This window comes from Stenella coeruleoalba (genome assembly GCF_951394435.1).
Source record: "Stenella coeruleoalba genome assembly, chromosome: 15".
Classification (NCBI taxonomy): Eukaryota; Metazoa; Chordata; class Mammalia; order Artiodactyla; family Delphinidae; genus Stenella; species Stenella coeruleoalba.
Window position 1 is genome coordinate 45,686,285 of NC_137161.1, and position 22,990 is coordinate 45,709,274.

General features: G+C 43.1%; 1 protein-coding gene across 2 annotated transcripts in view; it reads right to left on the minus strand.

The window, feature by feature from the left end:
• The window catches only part of KIZ (kizuna centrosomal protein), a 112,713-nt gene extending 105,913 nt beyond the window's left edge, over positions 1 to 6,800 (minus strand). The window contains exons 1-2 of one of the 2 annotated variants that reach the window (XM_079899098.1): positions 6,451 to 6,633; positions 839 to 901 (exon numbers count right to left, since the gene is read on the minus strand). In XM_079899098.1, coding sequence (XP_079755224.1) covers positions 839 to 901; positions 6,451 to 6,539 — 152 coding nt within the window. In that variant the 5' untranslated portion in view covers positions 6,540 to 6,633. Of the gene's footprint in view, positions 1 to 838; positions 902 to 6,450 lie in introns of both variants that reach the window. The other variant, XM_079899099.1, reaches the window with a different exon arrangement.
• Positions 6,801 to 22,990: the final 16,190 nt, after the last annotated feature.

A 22,990-nucleotide genomic window follows, 5' to 3' on the forward strand; every position in this document is an offset into this window, starting at 1 on the left:
TTGCTGACTCTCCCTGTCTCTTTTGGAGCCGCTAGAAACACATGGCTGTCTACTCTGGTAGCTTTGGAAGTATGGACACTAACCAAAGTGCAAGAATAATTTTGGAGATGAGGAAAAATGCACCTGATGGGTGCTTTGGTTTTAAAGTATTCTTGGTTTCTCTCTCTTCTGGATGAGATGTCTTCATTTCTCACTCGTACTGTGAAGTGGATACGTCACAAACTTAACTCTATCACAGCCAGAGAACTTTCCTATGAATAATATTGGAGGTTACACCATATATTTGGCTTAAGGATAAAGTTCAGTTTCCTTAAAATATAATTAAAATATTAAGAGTTTGCTGTTAATGTTAGAGTAAGTAACCTAAAAAGGATAATATGTATATTATCCACTGCTCAGAATAATTTTAACAGTCATTGTCATACACCCATGAACAAATGAGACACCACGTAACCCTGCCTACAACAGTTTGTTGAAAGGTCAGCTGTAATAATTATGACTCAATCATTCACAGATTCAATGTGTTTAAATTGTGACCAAAAAGATAAGTAAGACTATAATGTGTCTTATTCTTAAGCTTTTTAAGCAAAAGATTCCTGAAATAACACCAATATCAAATAATGAAAATACAATAATTTTTATCTTATACTTCCATCAAATTTATTCTTACACTTAATAGTGATTGTATTAAATTGCAGTGTTTACTTGAAACGATTACACGTTAGAAATAAGGAACGGCAACAGGACTACAACTATGGTATTTGTAACATATATTGATATTAGGGTTAAATTTTGATTAATTTAGGCAAATTGGTTTCAAAACTTTGTCATATCTTACCTGCATGTATCAGATTGATTATATTCATAGAGTTTCCCTTCCAGGTCCAATCTCTTCTTTTCACTATAATACAGAAAGAATGTATTTTATGAATAAATTACACTGATCGGTAACAGGCAGGCAGATTTAGAACACGATCTGTGAGAATGCTTCTCTGGTCTCTCCAAGAAGCAGAAAACGCCAGCTGCATTTGAAACTCAAGACACAAAAGTACTTAGCAGTCACTAGGGAAGTCTAAAAGGCAAAAAGGACATCAATATGAAGCAAAAAGAACAAGATTCTCAAAGTAAATGGGGAAACGTAGTGAGAAAAGGCTGGGAAGCAGGTTCATTCATTCAGCAAGAGTTATTTATTGAGTGCAGTGGTGAGCCAGGCTCTGCTCTAGGTGAAGACTGACCTGGTAAATGAGCCAATCAAGGTCCCTGCCCTCAGGCAGTGACATTCAAGGGGGAAGGGCAGACAATAAACAAGATAAATATGCAAAATACAACATGGCCAGCATCTCTGAGAACAATGGGGGTTCCACACACAAGGCTTCCATAAATCCATCCTGGACTGAAGGCTGGGGGCTCGCTCTGCTCTCAACCAGACAGGCCTGGGCAGGGCCACGTGTCTGAGTTAGGAAGAGATCTCTGAGAAGCAGACTTGGCCTTACTCACATTTGGGGGAGACCAGGTCCCCTGACACCACTACTTGGAACTGAAGGCATTTTCTTTTATAACTTGATAACATCGCCATGATTCGTCACTGACTGCTAGTCCCCAGAGGTACCGCCAGTAGAGACAGCTTGTGATGTTCAGGTAAGTGCTGGCAGGAAGCTAGAGGACAGAGCTGACATGCCCACCTGCACACCCAGCCTGGGCAAGAAGCAGGCGAACCTGGACAGCAGAAAAGGTGGCAGCAGCCAAAACCAAGGGGCTAGAGGGTAAAACTGCTGAACAGCAAACCTTCCCAGTCTCAAAAAGAGCCCTTGGAGGTTTAACCACAGATGGCTCTGCTCAAAGACCACCAAAGTACAAGCTTCAACTGAAGTCAAACTGGTAATCTAAGTTGACATTAATTAACCAAGGCTGAATGAGAAATCACATAATGTCTAAGAGAAAAATGCTAAAAAGCAAAACAAAACAAAACAAAAGACTGTGAATCAAAGGAGTCCAGAGGAGGATGGGCGCTCAGGCTGGCCTCCTGAGGGAAAGGGTCGAGGCCACGTCCACTTGGGAGCCCTTAATTATTAGCTTCTTCAGTCGATTTTCTCCTATAAAAAAAACCCCAAAGTTACACTGTTAGCTATATTACAGGTTTAGTAAATTTTTCTGCTTATTGTAATCTAGAATGGAAACCACTATTTAACCAAAATTCTTTTAAAGGGACAATGGTGTCCAAAATCCAAACACCTAGTCTTTGCTTGGGGAACACAATCCATTCCTTGGTTGGGGTGTGCCTATGTTTAAACAAGAAAAAGATTACAGAATCACAAATTTTTAAATTAGTAGCTTCACACAGATCTTTACTTTCTCATTAAGAAGACTGGACTTGGAAGAGAAGTGAAGGAAACGTGGTATAACTGCTTCCCTGTTAGAAATATTTATTCCCCTTCTAAGGTTTCATGATCAATATGATAATGAAGAGTGATTGACTGGACAGTGTAAGCAATTTGCCATTAAATTATGGGGACAGAAAGACCCTTAAATGCAGTTGTGACCTTGCCCCTGATGTCATGATTCACTTCTGTGGTATTCCTGCCAAGAAAACATGATCACCGTCTGGTCATGAGGAACCATCAGACGGACCCAGCTTGAGGATCACCCTCTGGGATGAGAGCTTTATTCTATGAAACTGTCAGGAACACGAAAGACAGGGTAGGATGGAGGAATGGTTCCAGACTGGGATAGAATGGAGAGACATGGCAACACTGGTTCACAGGTGGGTCCTGGATCAGAAAAGAAAAAAGTGTTAGGACAGTTGGTGAACTGTGACTGGGGCCTGTGGATTGGTATATCAAAGTTAGTTTCCTGATTAGAAGGGTTATACAGTGATCATGTAAGGGACATCATATCTGCAATTCTCAAATGGTTCAAAGAAGTCTCATGCTTTCACATAGACAGGCAGAGAGACAAACAGAAAGGTAAAAAGAAATAAAATGTTAAGGAGTTGAGGAATCTGGTGAGGGGAATATTAGAGGTCTTTGTCCTATTCTTGCAACTTTTCTGTAAGCTTGAACTTTTTTCAAAATAATTTTAAAAATTTGCCCGTGACCTCGAACGAAAAAGGACCACCAGCTTTATGGGAATCCATCACCTCCCAAGCAGAAAGTTCTTTTCAATAATGAATGTAAAACTTCCGTGTTCCTGCTCTGTCTTCAGTACATACAGACATCCACTGGTCTTACTTCTCTACTGCGACCCTTCAAACACTGAAAAATCACAAACACCTCTTGGCCTTCTAATTCCAGGCAAAATGATGCTGATCTCATTAACTCTTCTTCACAGGCCCATTTTCTAAACACATCCAAGCTGCAGTGCCCCCGACACTGACTTTCATATCTATTTTAAATTCAAGACTTAAAATATTTACCCCAATAAAAAGCCAGAGAAAGGCTTATTGGGAAGATCATCTTAGAACTGCTGCATCTTTTTTTTTTTTTTTTTTGGTACGTGGGCCTCTCACTGTTGTGGCCTCTCCACACAGGTTCTGGACGTGCAGGCTCAGCGGCCATGGCTCACGGGCCCAGCCACTCCGCGGCATGTGGGATCCTCCTGGACCGGGGCACAAAACCGTGTCCCCTGCATCGGCAGGTGGACTCTCAACCACTGCGCCACCAGGGAAGCCCGAACTGCTGCATCTTAAATCTCTATTTCAGAATCTTTAAACACCCAGCCCTGAGATGTGTATCCATAGGCCCCGGTTTCAATCACCTGCATCTCTGACCTGGACCTTTCAAAGTTTTACACAGCTGGGTGCTCCTTAAAGTATAGCCACGGGGTTTAGTTTTCTCCTTGTAAGCTGCTTATTATTCTACTTTTGTCTCAATACCATCTTCAGCTTTACTCAACTAATATCTCAGCATCAATTTCTGGACTATTATGATATCTCACTCTGAATCAATATTGGCATTGAAAAAACTGGGGCTGGTTAATGGGCCTTTTTCAAGGGATGTTTTTATATAATTGTAAGAGTCGATTCCACTTTCATGTTGCTACCATGCTTGTGGCACTGAACATACTGTAACAAGTCACTCCATCAGGCTGTTTTAGATTCAGTGACTGGCTTTTGCCATGATGCAGAGAAAACACTGTATACAAAAAGGAAAAAATTTAGAATATAAAATTACATCTATGTGTGAGTACGGCTAAGACAATTTGGGTTAGAAATACACCACTTACAAGGGGAGGGCCCAGTTATTAGACCAGCTAACACTGCAATAACCCACCTCTAAGAGGACTAAGAAAGGGCAAGTTGTTTTTCTCTACCATTCCCAGGACATTTTCAGACTGACAAATCAGCTGTGACTACCCGGGGTTGCAGCCTTTGAAATGACTCTAGAGTTTTAAGGAGATAAAGGTCCTTATGGTCACAGGGATTGGTCAAACAAACAAACAGGTACATACAAATACTCAGATGGGATACAGACGATAATATTCATTGCTTGCTGCTTTGCAAAACTAACAGCTTTAGACTTTTTTTTACTTTAAGGCTCATTGCTCTACTAGAGAAAAAAAAGCTGTGGCCTTACTTTACATAGTATTCAAGGCCCCTCATTTCTGGTGACAAAGGCAGGTCAGGGGAGCTGAATGACCAGCTCAAGGTCACACAACTGTTGGTGGACTAGAACCTAGGTTTCCACAGCTGTCCTGCAGTTTTCTTTGTATCCGAAGTGATTTGCCTCTGTACTTATTAACTATGCATTAGAGTTAGTTATGGACTTTTTTTTTTTTTGCAGTACGCGGGCCTCTCACTGTTGTGGCCTCTCCCGTCGCAGAGCACAGGCTCCGGACGCGCAGGCTCAGTGGCCATGGCTCGCGGGCCCAGCCACTCCGCGGCACGTAGGATCTTCCCAGACCACGGCATGAACCCTAGTCCCCTGGATCGGCAGGTGGACTCTCAACCACTGCGTCACCAGGGAAGCCCTAGTTATGGACTTTTAAAATGAAAAATGAATACACACAGTAACAAATTTGTACTGACTTAAAAATGAAACAAACCTCCAAAGGCAGAACCATGAATAGGCTGTAAAATTTGACTCAAATTCCTTATATAATTTCAACAGCCTCACCTCGCTTAACAGTGAAAGCATTACGTGTTAGACATAAAGTGAGTAATAATCATTACACAGAAATTATACCATAAGGACTATAAACAGCCAGATGTTCCTAGCACAGGAAGCAAAAATGATAACTCACAATTAGTTTTTTTTTAAAAATGCCATTTGAACCAGTAACATTTTAAAATTAGAACTTGGGTTAAGAAATGCAAATAACTAAAGGCCTGGGGTAACTAAGCCACTTTTTTAACAGAACACAGAGCACTGTAAGTGTACCAAAGCACAGAGCACTATCTTGTCTCTTAATGAAGGCACTGCAGGAAGTGATTTTTTTTTTAAGTTGGAGGTGAGGTGAGTGGGTGCGTGAGTAGTGGTATGTCAGAAAGAAAACAGGATGTAGAAAAGGATTCAGGGGTAAATACAGTGAGAATGATTAAGGAAGCCTCTTGTAGATGCTCTATAAATATTAAACAAGAATTAACTCTAGCATAGGTTGAACATAATTCCTTTTCAAAACCAGTAACTTCTGCCTTTACCTTCCATGTAATTATTGTCATTTTAGAATCATCACACACACAGCTCTCTTCACTAAAATGATTTTGTAACTTTTAACACTCATTAAACGTTTTGTTTATCAAGAGATCCAAAAATCTATTTCCTTTCTTGTCAACTAATGAGATTTCCAACTCCAATTAATTTAGCAACTGAATAATAATTTCAACAGCCTATCTTTTATGTAGTTATTTATCGTAAATTGCTTTATAATTTTCTCTCTTTATGTGATCAAGTTGTTCTTCAGTGGTTCTCATCTTTCATGTCTTAATCAAGGTATCATGAACCCTCTGAAAGCTGGGCTTCTCCCGCTGGAAATGTCATCCCTTCGCTGGAGATCTGGCCCCACAAAAAAGCCTCCTTCATTTAAACAGGGCACACGTTTGACACACACACTCTCCCGCCTGCGTTCCTGGACCTGTCATCACTGATGCAGCGCAGCTGTCAGGGTGGCATGAGAATGTGAAGAGCCGGGGAGGGGGCGTGTGGAAGGGGACCAGAGAAATTCACGGGCTGGATTGAGAGTGACAGGCAGGAGACTCCCGCTCTCACTTCTGGGCACATTCAGTGACACGGCCGCACGCTCCCGCGGGATACTGCCCATAAGGAAGTGTCTCTGGTAAACTCCGTCCTCCAGGCCCCTCCGGGAGCTCGAGGCGGGGGGGGGCGGGGGGCGTCGCAGGACTGGACCCGGGCCCAGGGGAACCGCGGGTGGGGGCAGCAGAAAGGAACAGGGGGCAGGGCTCCGGCGGACCCTTGGGCCGGCCGACTCCCCGCCCCCGCCCCGGGTAGGCCGTACCTGTCCCGCAGCCCGTGCTGGAGGCGGCCCAGCCTTTCGTAGTAGTCGGGGCTCGCCAGGGGCGCGGACGGCGCGGAGGCCCGGTGCATTCCGCCGCCGCAACCACTCCTCACAGCCTCTGGGCGGGCGAGGCCCGAGTTGTCCGAAGCAACGGCCCCACCATGCACCGCGGGTAGACGCTGCGCCCCGACGCCGCACGGGTTGGGCGGGGCGCCGTGGAGGGGCGGGGGCACGGCGCCGTGAGGGGTGGGGCAACTTCCTGGGGTCGTGGCGCCATGGAGGAGCGGGGAGGAGGCGGGGCAGACGGCTAGGAGGGGCGGGGCGCCGTGGGAGAGGGCGGGGTGCCCGCCGGCGAAGAAGAGGCGGCGTTGCGACTCAGTGCCCAGGGCTCTTTGCTTCGAGGCTGGTGTCTTCTTCTACCCCAACCGTTCGGAGTTCTCGTGGGAGAGACCCTGGCCCTCCTTCGGGCGGGTTCCTTCTCTGAAGGCCAGGTCTGAAGCCGACCGCGTGATCCCCATCCCCTAGGTAGAGGATGGAGGCTGGGCGGGAGTAAACACCTGATCATTTTTGTCTTTGGCATCAAACTGCTTTAACTTTACCAGGTGAATTCTCTCCTTCCTTCCCTTCTTACCAGTATTTGCTGAGTGCTGGGCACAGTGCTGTTTGTTTTCCTACCAGCGCTTAAAAGCAAAACAAAACACGAAAAAGACAAAATCCTCAGTCCTAAGCAGCTATGCTCAACCCTGACAGTAGACCCCGTTAGCTGAAAGCCCGTGCTGACCCTGAGGCTGTGGCTAAGGCTGCAGATCACATTGCTGGCTGGTGAAGAGGGGGAAGTTGCCAGCAAGTTGCTTGCAAAGCTGACATTTGTGCAGACAGAGCTCAGTGGACAAACGCCCTGTACAATACTTCATCAGGGACTCTGGAGCCCGCTGCCTGAGCTCCAATCCGTTCTTCCACTGCCCAGCTGTGTGACCACGTACAAATCACCCTCTTTACCCCCAGGGTTCCTCGTATGTAAAACTGGGAGGCTGTTACTACAGGACCCACCTATGTCGTTTCTATAATGATGAGATTCATTAATGTGTGTAAGTGTTTAGAAGGGGTCCCAGCACATAGGAAGAAGCATCAGTTTTTATCATCATCATCATCACCAACTTTGGGGAAAAGCTTTCTGAAGAACCATAACTGTATTCTGAAACCCACAGGGCAGGAAAAAAGAAACTATAGAATTTCTTTAGTCTCTTATTCTTCACTTCTTTTGTTTTTTCTTTGTCATTAATTTCACTTAGTTGTGTGCTAGGTGTGACAAACTAGGAAATAGATCATCAGCAAGAGAGATGGGCCATTCAAAGGTCTGCAGTGTAAAATGATGATGTTACTCAGCCTTCTCTTCACATTTGCTAGGTCCAGGGCAAGAGGATGAATGGAGACCCTCATGCCATCTGTCAAAATATTAAACAATTAAAAATCAAGATGACAAATTGTAGATAAAATATGGTCCCTCCTACCTTGACCAATGTGCCTTCATAAAAGGGGAGAATTCATACAGGGGAATTTAGTTTTCTGACTCCTTACCCAGCCTTACCGGCCCCCACCCCAGTATCCCCCTCCCCATACCAGTCCACAAGTCCTAGCTCTGTCCTCATCCCCACCTCAACCTCCTCTTGGCCACTTCTCAGGCTGAAGGGTAAGCACACCAGTGACGGTCATCCTAGCAAGAAGGACCCAGGAAAGAGGTCTTTAAAGGCCTTGGAAAGGAGCTTAGGCCCCTTTGACCAGGGGATGTCCGGGTGATGGACACCTGGAGTGTGTCCTAGAAGGACGTGTGTGTGTGTGTGTGTGTGTGTGTGTGTGTGTGTGTATGAGACCTCCAGGTAGGCATGTCCCCTGGCGCTGGGGCCTCCTCGCCTTGTATGGAGTGGCATGGCCAGACAAAGTCCAGAACAGGCTCTGTAATGTATAGAAGCCCAGGTAGGGCCTCTTGCCTGAATCTAAGGGTAGTACTGATGTTACTTTTATTTAGTTGTTATGTCACATTATACCAAGTTGATCCCATGGTAGTGAGCAAAGGTTTGCTTACTGATCTTAGTGCAAACAATATTTTACTACAACCCTGGCCAAAAAAATGCATGTATGGTGATATTTTATTTAGGACCATCCCTACCCATATTAGTTTTTTAAGGAAAAAAAATCTCCAATTAATATAACTAATTATTTTCAGCAAATACACAGAGTAAGCAGATAAGACAGTCATTTAGCATCCAAAATTTTTATTCGGCCATTTTAGAAGAGTCTAAAATTAAATATAATTAAGCAGTAAATAGATAATTCAAAATAATTATAATTTGCATTCTTTGGTTGATTTATTAATGACATATGACAATCTAGATGCAGGATCCATTTATTAACAGTAACACCTAGCAAATTAAATGAATATTTCTAGAGTATTTATGCTAAAATTATGCGTTCTCAATGGTGACAGACTTTTAATAAATTCAGAGTTCTTCACTTTGAATATTTAATTTGCTGGTGCACTCTCCTTTAACATTGTTCTTAAATCCCCTTATATTAGCAGAGCTGATTTCTGTAAGCAGTTCTGCTTTCAGCTCACCTGGACCACAGGCCATCAAGTCTTCCTAGATGGGCCAGGTTTCTTTTAAGCCAAAGAATGTCTCAGCTGGAAGTTAGTTAAGGAATGTAGCCTCACTCTCGTATTTTTTAGAGGAGGAAAAGAGTTCAGGGCAGACAAGGGACTTGGCTAAGGTCATACAACCGATCATTTGTGTAATATTAATGAGCCTAGTTCCAAAGATAGGTCCCTAACAGCCCCATTAAGCAAACAGCAAGAAAAGCCAATGTTTCATCCCGGTACTCATATGGATCTTAGGGTGACCCCTATGAAGTTGCTGTTTTTGTAGCTCTAAAACAGTTGAATTAATGGATGGAAAATTGATTTTGGAAATATGTTGAAATTAGCATTTTACAAAAATGTGAACACCTGCAATTTAAAGATTAAATTCTGTGTATATGAGTCAATAACTGCTTGGATATTATATTAGTTTCCTAGGGCTGCCATGATAGAGTACCACAAACCGGGTGGCTTAAACAACAGAAATTTATTGTCTCATAGCTCTGGAGGTCAAAAGTCTGAGATCAATGTGTTGGCAGGATTGGTTCCTTCTGAGAGCAGTGAGGGAGAGTCTATTGCATGCCTCTCCTCTAGCTTCTGGTGGCTTGCTGGCCATCTTTTGCATTCCTAGGCTTAGTAGATGCCTCACTCAATCCCAGCCTTTATCTTCACATGGCATTCCTCCTGTGTGCATGTATGTCTCCAGATTTCCCCTTTTATAAGGATACCAGTCATATTGGATTAGGGGTCCACCTTCCTCCAGTATGACCTCATCTTAACTAATTAGATCTGCAATGACCCTGCTTCCAACGAAGGTCACATTCTGAGGTACTGGGAGTTAGGACTTCAACATATGAATTGGGGGAGTTTGTGGGGGCTACACAATTCAACCTATAACAGACATGAACACGGGAAAGTATTTCATTTTGCAATTACTACACAGTTTGTAGGTAGATCTGACTCAAAAGGAGAAGGTGGGGGAAAGGCCGTGACATCACATGTGTGTGTGTATGTAGCCCCACCTGCCACTGAGCGTCTACACTAACGTAAGCATTTACTGCCGCATTTAAACCCCATGAGTCCTCTGAGCGCCCTGCAAGTTTAAGCAACTGGCCTAAGATCACACTGCCAGTGTGTTCTTGGCCAGTTAGTGGTAGTGTTGGAATTCAAACAGACTTTTTCCAATTCCCAAGCCCATCCTTTCTTAGCCTCCATTCTATATGGCCTTGAAACTCATCATTTGATAGTTACTGATACTTTTTATTTTCCTTGTATGAGATGTGTAAACATATATACTGTGTGACCCAGAAGGATTTTTACATATACATAGTTCATTGTTGGGGGAAATAGTATCCCTTGACCTAGGAATGCTTTTTTTCTACATGCTGTGATACAACATTTTGTGTTCACCATTCTGTTAATTTTCCTCCTTGGCCCTTGGAAAGACTTCATTTTTAGCAGTGAGATGGGTCTGTTTGACCCAGGCTGGGCAATGAAATGTGAACAGAAGTGATGCAGCCACTTCCAGACCTGGCCCCTGAACATCCTGTACTGTCTTCCCCACTTTTCATTAGGTGGCCAGCTGGATGCAGAGGACCCAGTGGAGAACTCTGAGGCCCTGGAAGAAGAGTGAATGGCTGTAAAGAGTACGGGACTGTAACTTGGGCAAGAAATAAACCTTTATTGTGTTGAGTCACTGATCTTTTGGAGTTGTTCGTTTCAGCAGCTAACATTACTTATCCTGAGCAATACACAAGCATTCCATGCAAGAATTACACAAATGCATCAAACTATCTTTTTGCAACATTCTCAATGAGGATATATATGACTATCCAGATGGTCAAGGAGACTGCAAACCTGGAGCTCTGAGATTCAGAGTCAAAGTCTGAGGAGAGAGGCCTAGATAGCAAAGGCAAAGCTATAGTGAAGAAACGTCTAGAGCACCTCTGTCCACTGGAACCTTCAGCAATGATAGAAATGTTCTACTCTGTGCTGTCCAGTATGGTAGCCACAAGCCACATGTGACTGTTGAGCACTTTAATGTAGCTACCGCAACCCTGGAATTGAATTTTAAATTTCATTTTATTTTAACTTGTTAAAATTACAATTGTAGAGGACATGTATCTACTGACTCCTGTGTTGAACAGTGAAGCTCTAGAGATAAAGTAGAAAGATGGTTAAGCATGGTGAGGGAGAGGACGAGGTCATGAGTCACCAGGAAGTGGAAAGCAGGAGCTAGAAGGTGAGATACCATCATTGGTGGGAGGTTATAGTGATCAGGAGGACAGGTGTGATTGTTAATTTTACGTGTAAACTTGCTTAGGCCATAGTGCCCAGTTGTTTGGTCACATACCAGTCTAGAAGTTGCTGTGAAGGTATTTTTTAGATTTCAATCACTAGAGTTTGAGTAAAGCAGATTGCTCTGCATAATGTGGGTGGGCCTCATCAAATCAGTTGAAGGCCTTCAGAGAAAAGACTGAAGTCCCCAGAAGAAAAAGGAATTCTGCCTCCAAACTGCCAGTGTTCAGACTCCAGACAGCAGCATCATCTCTCACTGAAATGTCCAGCCTGCAGACCTGCCCAATGGACTTGACTCTTGCTGGTCCCCACAACTGCATAGGCCAATTCCTTATAATAAATCAATCTCTCTCTCTCTGTCCAGATACAGATTTAGGTGTACCTTGGAGATATCATGGGTTCCGTTCCAGACAACCTCAATAAAGCAAATATTGCAGTAAGATGAGTCACACAAATTTTCTGGTTTCCCAGTGAATATAAAAGTTATGTTTACACTGTACTGCAGTCTATTAAGTGTGCAATAGCCTTATGTCTAAAAAAAATACATACCTTAATTAAAAATATCTTATTGCCAAAAAGAGTGCTAACCCTCATCTGAGCCTTCAGTGAGTCATAATTTTTTGAAATAGCAACATGTAAGAACACTGATCACAGATCACCATAACAAATATAATAATTTAAAAGTTTGAAATATTGAGAGAATTACCAAAATGTGACACAGAGACATGAAGTGAGCAAGTACTATTGGAAAAATGGCACCGATGGACTTGCTCAGGGCAGGGTTGCCACAAACCTTCAATTTGCAAAAAACTCAGTATCTGTGAAGTGCAATAAAGTGAAGCACAGAACAATGAGGTATGTCTGTATATCTATCTATCTATCTATCTATCTATCTATCTATCTATCTATCATACTGTTTCTGTTTCTCTGGAGAAGCCTGACTAATTAATACAGGAAGGCAAGAGATTACTAAGAGCATTTTGCTCTAAGGCATTTGTAATAGCTAATTTAAAACAATAAGAATAGGGTGCAAATTCCAATAAATAAAGTGAAAACAGAGATTTCCTCATATGACTTCATATCATGTAAACCAACAATTAACGTGTAGATCTCTAAAATATGCGAGATATATGAAAGCTAAATAACAGCTGAAAAATAGAATAACAGAGTCATTGAATGGCTCTGCTAGAGATTTGGTTCTTAAAGGAGATGGGCTCGCTCTGCCCCACAGCTTCCATGTGCCCATGATTTTCCTGTAGCCCTTGAATTTGTGCTTCCGTGAGGTCTCCAGGATTCTCCCATTATTGAATGGAATCCTCAGAGGCATTAGACTTAGAGCACCAAATCCTACACTCTTCTCCCTGCAGGACTGGGTGGTGGCTTGGTTCCACCTGGCCAGGTATGTCCCAGATCCCTGGGTGCAGGAGCAGCAGCCCTGCATCCTTGTAGGTGTTGACGTCACGTGTGAACAATCTGAATGCTGAGATTCTCCTCAAAAATCATTTGGTGGATTTCATAATTGTTTGCCACTTGCATGCACTTCTCATCAGGGTTCAACAAGTACTCCTAACTACAAGGATTGGAAACAAAGGGATGCTCTAGACCTGCTCTTAAAACTCACAGGCGCGTTGAAACCAAAGGGTTTTGCATAATAAATACCATTGAATTTGGTGGCTGTGTTTGTGTTTACCAGGTGACAGGGCACCGGACGTAGAACTTCTACTTTTCACATCGTCTACAATTATCCACGGCATGTGTCTTTGTAGAAATGTTGGCTTCAGTCATCCCTGGGGTACCTGGATGGTGACTGCCACACAGAACACCCTCCCGGAGTCAATAAACACTTGCCATGTGTCCTAGAGAAGAGGTAGAATACAGAGGCTGAGGATTCAGGCTCGGGTCCCCCTCTGCGTGGTATACTACCACTTCCTCTTGCAAGCTGTGTGACCTTGGGCAGATTACTTAACCTTGCTGTGCCTCAAATGCCTCATCTGCAAAATGGTGATGGTAATAGTACCTTCCTCTTAGGCTTGTTGAGAGGATTAAATGTGGTAGTCTGTGTGATGCACGTAGAATCATGTCTGGTAGAGTTAGCCCTCAATAAATATAAGCTGGTGTCACTTCTTAGAAGGCAAGAACAATATCCCTTTGGGAGATGGGGAGAGTCATCAGAGGTAAAGGCCCACGTTCTGCTTCGGACTATTTGTCTCTATCTCTCTAGCTCTCAAAGCCATTTCCCAAGCTTCCTCTCCATCTTTATCAACCCTGCTGGCTCTGCACTCACACGCCAACTCAGAGGGGTCCAGTCACCTGAACTCATGGCTGATGACACAGCAGGTGACATTCAGCTGGGAACCTCAACCCGAGATTCAGTTTCATTCTTTTGTGTCTAACCTGGATATAGGAGGGATCCCAGCCCATCACCCCTCAGGAGTAGAAATCCAGGCCATGGAAGGGAGTGCCCAGCACCACGTTGTCCGAAGACCACATGCTTGGGAATCAGAAGACCTGAATTCAAATCCCAACTCTGCCTTATACCAGCTGTGTGGCTCTGAGCACATTTCTTAACATCTTAAATGCTTCATTTTTCTCATTTCTAAACTCAGAGTAACAAATTTTTATTTATGGAGTTATTGTGAGGTATGAAGGAGGTAACATTTGAGAAGCTCTTAGCACAAGCCTGGCCGTAGAAAACATTCATTGAGCAAGTGGTTCCCACACCTCCCTAAGGACAAGGAACGCTCCTAATTTCCTAGGACTTTTCAGTGTAAACAAAGGGGAATGGCAACAAGTTCATTTTGTTATTGGGGGTGTGCGTGTGCACATGCATCAATAAATAGCATCAAATAGTTCATATTAATGGAGGCTCTTCCTAGCTGTTTACATGTACTATCCCCATTTTCCAGATGAGGAGTTTGGGGCACATCAATGTTAAACAATCCAGCCAAGACCACACAGCTCACAAGAGTGGGCATGGTGTTATAACCCCCACCAGACAACACAGAGCCCAAACCCTCCATCTTCTCCAGCTTCTCACCATGACAAGTGTTTGTTGGCGCAGGGAAACTTAGGGACGAGAGGCCACGTCCTGTCCAGGGTGGGCCACTGCAGCTGGAGCGGAAGCTGGAATGGGTCTGTGGAGGTCTGACAGACACCACTTCTCCCCAGGGTGGACTTTTTTGGGTTGGACTCAATTGGAATCTTTTCAGCTCTTTAAATAATGCACTGTGAGTATTTTAAAGCCATGGCTCGTTACCACAACTCAACTGTAAGTCTTCCGCAGAGAGAAAGACGCATCTATTCCTTTGGCGTTCTTCAGCTCAGCTCTGGGACTAGAACCCAGCCCAGAGGACCACTCCAAGATACTGGCTGATAGGACAATGTAGCCATTAAAAAAAATTAAGGTATATTAGCACAAGGAACTATATTCAATATCCTGTGATAAACCATAATGAAAAAGAATATAAGAAAAGAATGTATATAGGTGTATAACTGAGTCACTTTGCTGTACAACAGAGACTGGCACATTGTAAATCAACTATACTTCAATAAAAAAATAGTAATAAAAAAGAAAAAAGAAAAAGAAACCCAAAGCAACCAAAAAACTTGAGGTATATTTCACAGTTCATAAAATTCACCCTTTTAAATGGTACAGTTTGGTGGTTTTTAGTATATCCACAAAGTTGTACAACCATCACAACTATCTAATTCTAGAACATTTTATCACCCTCCAAAGAAACTCTCTACCCGTTAGCAGTCACTCTCCCTTCCTATGGGCACCCCTGGTCCCTGGCTACCACCAATCTACTTTCTGTCTCTGTGGATTTGCCTGTGGAAATCTTATATGAATACAATTACACGATATGTAGCATTGTGTCTGAAGAAGACATTATTTTCTCCGTATGTTAGGATGGTCAGTGTGGAAGCTGACTTCTACGGTGGCCCCTGTATTAGCTGCTCCAGCTCTCATAACAAAGTTCCACAGACTCAGTGGCTTAAAGAACAGAAATTTCTTTTCTCACAGTTCTGGAGCCTAGAAGAGATCAAGGTTTAGGCAGGGCTGGTTTCTTCTGAAACCTGTCTCCTTGGCTTGCAGAGACGCCATGGTCTCCCTGTGTCTTTGCATGGTTTTCCCTCTGTGCACGTCTGTGTTCCAATCTCCCTTTTTATAAGGACACCCGTCATTTTGGATTAGCCCCACCCATCATAGTGACCTCATTTTACCTCAGTCACCTCTTTAAGGGGCCTGTCTCCAAATATAGTCACATTCTGAGGTACCGGGGATTAAGGCTTCAACATATGAGTTTTGGGGGACACAACTCAGCCCGTGACAGCCCTCCATGTTCCTTTCCATCAGGAATTCATGCTCATGTGCAGTCCCTTCCCATTGAATCAGGACTAACGTGTGTGATGGTGTGTGGCATCCAAAGATGGCTCACTGTGAAGTAAACCAGCCACTATATTGTGAGGAAGCCCAAGCTGTCCTGAAGAAGGGCCACTGGAGGGTAACTGGGCCCCCCCTCGAACTGCCAGTGTCACCTTACCACCATGTGAGGGAGTGGAAATGGGTCCTCCAGCCCTGTCCCCACTCCTGATGACTGCAGCTCTAGCCAACATCTGACTGCAACCTCGTGAGAGACCTCCAGAGAGAATGGGCTGGCCAAGCTGCTCTTGAATTCTGACCCACAGAACCATGAGATAATAAATGGTCCTTTTAATTTTAAGTCACTAAGTTTTGGGCTGATTTGTTATGCAGTATTAGATAACTGATACAGCTGAGGCAGAATGGTACTTGTTAAAGAAGTCAGTGATTATTATATACCCACTGTCTTTCAGCCATAGGATCATTTGTGGGAGTCATCTTCAAGTCTCACAAGAGCTCTGTAAAATGTATATTATTATCACAGTTTCATTGAGGCTTGTGGTTAAGGAACTTACTGAGGATTTAAATCTATGTGCTTTCTACTACATCCCTGGATCCCTACTGTAGGATAGCATCACCCGGGACTGGATTGGGTCCACAGTGAACTACTTGCTAGCAGTTAGCAGCAACAGGAGTGACCCAAAATGTGTCTCCTACTTACCTTGGGATTCTACTTGGGAAAAGTCATCCTTCTGCATTTAATATTTCTTTCTCTTTTTTTCCCTCATATATTTCTTTCCTTTCTATTTTACTGTGTGTGTGTATCTATGTGTGCCTGTGCTTGTATTTCAGTGTCTTCAAACAAAAATGATTTACTGTTTCTCATGAACCTATGGGCTGGATGGGCTCAGCCAGGTGACCTGGATTACATATTAGCCTGCATTCAACCAGGAGCTCAGCTGAGGCTGGAAAAATGTCCATGGGGGCTTCACCCTTATACCTGGGCCTTGGTAAAGCAATTGGCTGGACCTCTGTCCACATGGTCCTGCATCATTCAATGGTCTGGCTTCTTTCTACAGTAGCTGGCTGCTGAGAAAGCTCTCATATATTTCATTATTTACTTATAAAGCAATACATCATGCAAAATTCTGTGGAAAAGATATACAGTAAAAATATCCCTCTAATCACTGCCACCAGCTTCCAGCTTCTTTTTCTGGTGTGCAACCAGTTACCATTTTCTTATGTAACTTTTCTGAGTGATTCTGAGCACATATATAAGTCTATGTCCATATGTATATGAATATCTCTACATTTCTTTTTTACTGTAGTTGATTTATAATGCTGTATCAGTTTCAGATGTACAGCAAAGTGATTCAGTTATACATATAAATGTATATCTATTCTTTATCAGATTCTTTTCTATTATAGGTTATTGCAAGATATTGAATATAGTTCCTTGTGCTATACAGTAGGTCCTTGTTGTTTATCTATTTTATATATATTAGTGTGTATCTGTTGATCCCAAACTCATAATTGATCCCTCCCTTCCCCCCCATTAACCTTTGATAACCATAAGAGTGTTTTCTGTGTCTGTGAGTCTATTTTGCTTTGTAAATAAACTCATCTGTATCATTTTTTTATATTCCACATATAAGTGATATCATATGACATTTGTCTTTCTCTGTCAGACTTACTTCACTTAGTATGATAATCTCTAGGTCCATCCATGCTGCTGTAAATGGCATTCTTTCGTTCTTTTTTATGGCTAAGTAATATTCCATTGTGTATATGTATCACATCTTCTTTATGCATTCATATGTCGATGGACATTTAGGGTGCTTCCATGTCTTGGCTACTGTAAATAGTGCTTCTATGAACACTGGAATGCATGTATCTTTTTGAATTAGAGTTTTTGTCTTTTTCAGATATATGCCCAGGAGTGGGATTGCTGGATCATATGGTAGCTCTACCTTTTTTTTTTAACTTTTTAAACTTAATTAATTAATTTTTGGCTGCATTGGGTCTTCGTCGCTGCACGTGGGCTTTCTCTAGTTGTGGCAAGCGGGGGCTGGCTACTCTTTGTTGTGGTGCGTGGGCTTCTCATTGCAGTGGCTTCTCTTGTTGTGGAGCACAGGCTCTAGGCACGTGGGCTTCAGTAGTTGTGGCTTGTGGGCTCAGTAGTGTTGGCACACGGGCTTAGTTGCTCCACGGCATGTGGGATCTTCCTCGACCAGGGCTCAAACCCGTGTCCCCTGCATTGGCAGGTGGATTCTTAACCACTGTGCCACCAGGGAAGTCATGGTAGCTCTACTTTTACTTTTTAAGGAAACTCCATACTATTCTACATCTACATTTCTATATCTATAACTATTGTATCACTTAAAATATACATGGTAATATTCTTTACACATTTCCACACCTTGTGTTATGCTTAACCTATCTTAGAGATCTTTCTGTATCAGTATATGTAGGACTATAACTCTGCCTCATTCTATATGCAGCAATATAGTGTTTCATTTTATGGATATCACATGAAGCAGTTTAATCAGTCCTCTCTTGATGGACTTGTTTTTATTTTGTACTATGATATTGACAGTGGTGTCATTTAATGCAGTAACTTCTATTTACTTTCTAAAAATTGACTTAATAATGTCATTGGGATAGTCATCTTCCTGGTACAACAGAGCGCCACCCCACTATAGAACTGCTAATGGGTCAAAATGCATGCGTGTGCCATGCATATGGAAACATATGCTTCAGGAGAGGCTGCTGACACCTACCTCTGCGCTTTTAAAAACTTGTATCAAAAAAAAAAAAAAAAAAAAAGAATGGGGCTTCCCTGGTGGCGCAGTGGTTGGGAGTCCGCCTGCCAACGCAGGGGACGCGAGTTCGTGCCCCGGTCCGGGAAGATCCCACATGCCGCGGAGCGGCTGGGCCTGTGAGCCATGGCCGCTGGGCCTGGGCATCCAGAGCCTGTGCTCTGTGGCGGGAGAGGCCGCAGCAGTGAGAGGCCCGCGTACCACAAAAAAAAAAAAAAAAAAAAAAAAAAAAAAACTTGTATCATTAAGTCATACGTCCAGATGTGCTCCCCTCTTTAAGCCCCCTCTCCCCAGTTTTCATTAGATTTTTTAACACCCTATACCACTACTATTCCATTATCTTAGAGAAAATTTCCCTCCTCGGCTTCAGTGATGTGACCTGAACCCCTACTTCAATCGTTAGCTGTTGTAACCACATACAATCAGACCCATACTTGGTAATACCAACCTTAGGAGACAGGCATGGCGGAGTCAGTGCTGCCTTGTTGGTGTCCAGGTATACACTGCTTGATATCAGGTCATCATTGTTTCAAGTGTATTACTCCATATCCAGTAGGACTAGAGGATGTACTCTAGAGCCAGAAGACCTGGGTTCTAACTCTAGTTCTGCTTCTACTTAGCTTCATCATTTGTCAAATGACCTGTCTTGGTTCCATTCCCAAAAGCAGATCTCAAGACAAGGTTTTGGGGCACAAGTAGTTTATTTAGGAGGTGACCCCAGGAAGTGGTTGAGAAAGAGAGGATGTGACACAGGGGAGGGAAGGAGGCAGATATAGGTACTTTAATTAGCATGTTATCACTGTGGGCAAGTGTGGCTCAATTCAACGGAGCCTGTAAGGGACTGTATAGAATAGAACGAAATCATCCTGATGGCGGGATGGAGAGTTGTCCCTGGGATGTTAGCTGCCTAGTGTTTCCAATCTTCCATGGACCAGAGAACACCCTCAGGCAGAGAGAGGCAGGATGTCTTTGGCTGGAGAGAAACCATGAAGGTATCATCCAGGCTGGATCAAGGGGAAATGGACTCTGACAGACTCTGCTATGTTTAGAAACAGCATATACATTAGCTAAGAACCTAGCCTTTGGCTCCTTAATGGAAAGTACTTCCTGATAGGTGAATAAGTAAGGACTTTCCGAGCACTTACTCTGGGCCTAAAGGGTGCTTAGCATTTGGGGGCATGAAAGAAGTTTTCATAGAGAGCCTAGAACATGAGGCAGGCACTGAATGTGTGCCCTTTAACACACATGAGACCATCAATCTTAAGATAGTGTGGCAAGTTAAGCATTATTATCCTGAGGCTCAGAGAGGTTGATTCTCCTGTTCAAGGTCCTACAGCCAACAGAGAAATAGAGATCCACCCATGGCTATCTACAGGACAAATGTCCTCTCATCTGGCTAAAACTGTGTCTGACCTCTGGTTTCTACTGCCTTGTGGAGAACTAATAAGTGAGCTTTATTAAGGTTGTAGGATAAAAGATCAATATACAAAAACAACTGTATTTTTATATGCCAGCAACAAACAATAGGAAATCAAAATTTAAAAAAATACCTTTTATAATAAAAATATGAAATACTTAGGGAAAATCTGACAAAAGATGTGAAAGTTCTATGCACTGAAGACTGTGTATATTGCTGAGAGACATTAAAGAAGATCTAAATTAATGAAGAGAAATATGGATCAGGAGGCTCAATGTTGTTAAGATGTCAATTCTCCCCAAATTGATCTATAGATTCAGTGGAATCTCAATCACAATCCCAGTAGGCTTTTTTTGTAGAAATTGATAAGCTGATTCTAAAATTCATATGGTAATGCAAAGGACCTAGAATAGCCCAAATAACTCTAAAAAAGAAAGTTGGAGAAGTAAGTCTGATTTCAAGACTTATTACAAGGCTATAATAATCCACTACTCTGCTCAGCAGGAAACTGTTCAACTGCCCTGCATGATTCGGATTGAAGAAATTGGGGGATGCACAGAAGCTGGACAATGGGTGGGATTGGGCATGAACCGGTCTCATCCAGGCAATCACACCTCCAGCATTCCTGAAAGAGTCAAATGGGATGATGTCTGCAAAAGCAGTTTCATGAAGAAAAATAGTCAAATGAATGGAAGGAATTCATTTTTCTAATTTCTGGTGGGTCCATTCAAGAAAACGTTCGTGTTTTAATTTTTTTTTTTTGCAAGCTCCCACGTACTCTTTTTTTTTTTTTTTGCGGTACGCGGCCCTCTCACTGTCGCGGCCTCTCCCGTCGCGGAGCACAGGCTCCGGACGCGCAGGCCCAGCGGCCATGGCTCACGGGCCCAGCCGCTCCGCGGCATGTGGGATCCTCCCAGACCAGGGCACGAATCCGTGTCCCCTGCATCGGCAAGCGGACTCTCAACCACTAAGCCACCAGGGAAGCCCCTCCCACGTACTCTTGATCCTCCTTCTGCATTTCGGAAGTAGTCAATTGGCTAGTCCACCAGTCCACGCTGTTGGGATCATTTCAGGTTATGCTGAAGTCTCCAGTTTTAAAATCAAACCTTCAGATTTGATTTTCAGCAGGCAGTTGCCAATGGCCCACTCTAACTAGACAGAGCACCTGGGACAGAAAGCCATGTCTCAGTCTGTACAACAATTGTCCCTATTATTGCAGAACATAGGTAGGCATGAACTGCCTGGATAAAGATAGTCAAGACAGTTTTTTCCTCTGTTGGTTTATTTTAAAGAAATCACACCATATTATGGTATTTTTTTCCCCTTTCTAGCTTCTTTAGGATTTATGTATTTCACCTAGCTGTGTGTGTGTGTGTGTGTGTGTGTGTGTGTGTGTGTGTTGAGTTTTTGATACCTATATCTTTGTGTTGGTAGGGTAGAAAAATGCAGACAACATATTAATAGGAGAGAAAACATCTCAAGAAAGGTCTTGGACACATTTAATAATATCGATAATATTCTGTGGTAAAGCATCTTGACCACAGGGTCAAGATGTATATACTTATTTGCTTATTAAATTGATTACACTTTCTGGTGGAAAAGGTGAAACGCAATTTACCTGCTAAGGATTTTGACCATGCCCTGGGTTTGACATTTGTTTTTATATTTTTAAAAGGGAAGTAATTTCATTTCTCTAAGATTTGTTTAGAAAACTTTGCCAACTTATCTAAATTCACAGCCATTTCCTACAGGAGCTGGCCTTCTCTTGATACACACTTGCCTTAGCTTATGCTAACGTGGGGAAGGACTTCATCTGGGAATTACATTTCTTTCAAGACTAATTTCAAACTGGATATTTAAAGAATGTTGGTTGACAGATTCTTACCTACATCACCCCCTCTAGAGGGGGGTGTTTATTTTTTTGCTTATTGTTTTATTGCTCTTTTGGTTATTGTTCTCCTGATGTGTGAGATCCTGAACGCTAAGAACTAATTACCCTCTTTTGTGCCACTAGGACAACTTTTTTTTTTTTTTTTTTTTTTTTTTTTTTTTTTTGCGGTACGCGGGCCTCTCACTGTTGTGGCTTCTCCCGTTGCGGAGCACAGGCTCCGGATGCGCAGGCTCAGCGGCCATGGCTCACGGGCCCAGCCACTCCGCGGCATGTGGGATCTTCCCGGACCGGGGCACGAACCCGTGTCTCCTGCATCGGCAGGCGGACTCGCAACCACTGCGCCACCAGGGAAGCCCCACTGGGACAACTTTTAATGAGCACTTTTTTTCTTCATTGTATGGAATCAAATCATATGAACTCTCATTTAATTGATTTATTCTTTTAAAACATCCATCTACTAGAAATAGGGAAAGGGGAGGAAAACTAGAAAATAAAACCAGTTTGTAAAAACTTTAGAGTGAAAAACATGGATTATTTTTAAAAAGAAAACCTCACATTAAGGATTTAATTTAAAAAATCCTTTATTTTCTTGTCTTCGCATCTGTAGTATGCAAAAGGCAAGAGAGCTCCCTTTGAGTTGGGAAAAAGTTGTTCTTTGAAATGACTTCAGTGATACGATTTCATCTGTATTTCAAACGCATTAATTTCATACCGTCCAAAGTAGGTAATGAAGATACACTAATTCAGGTCAAATTCACCCTCCGGAAAAACTGCAAATTAAGATGCTGTTGATTGATACGCCGCTGGCTGTCTTAATCGTCGTGATCAAAATCCAGATCTTCGGGAAAGGGGCCCGGGAGGGATGCGTCTGGGCTTTTAACAAACCCTAGCCTAGACCAAACTCAGAAGCCCAGCCCGCTCTTTTTCAAACCTTTTTCCAGGCAAGTGGCCCCGACAGCCCGCGTGGGGCTCGTAGTATTTCTCGAGTGGTTCGACACCCCCCCTCGTCCCCCAAACCCAGACACACTCCGACCCCGCGAACTGGTCTGGGCTGTCAAAACTCGCGGAGGCGTGTTGAGTCCCAGTAACTCGCACGATGATTAATGAGCGGCTTGATAAT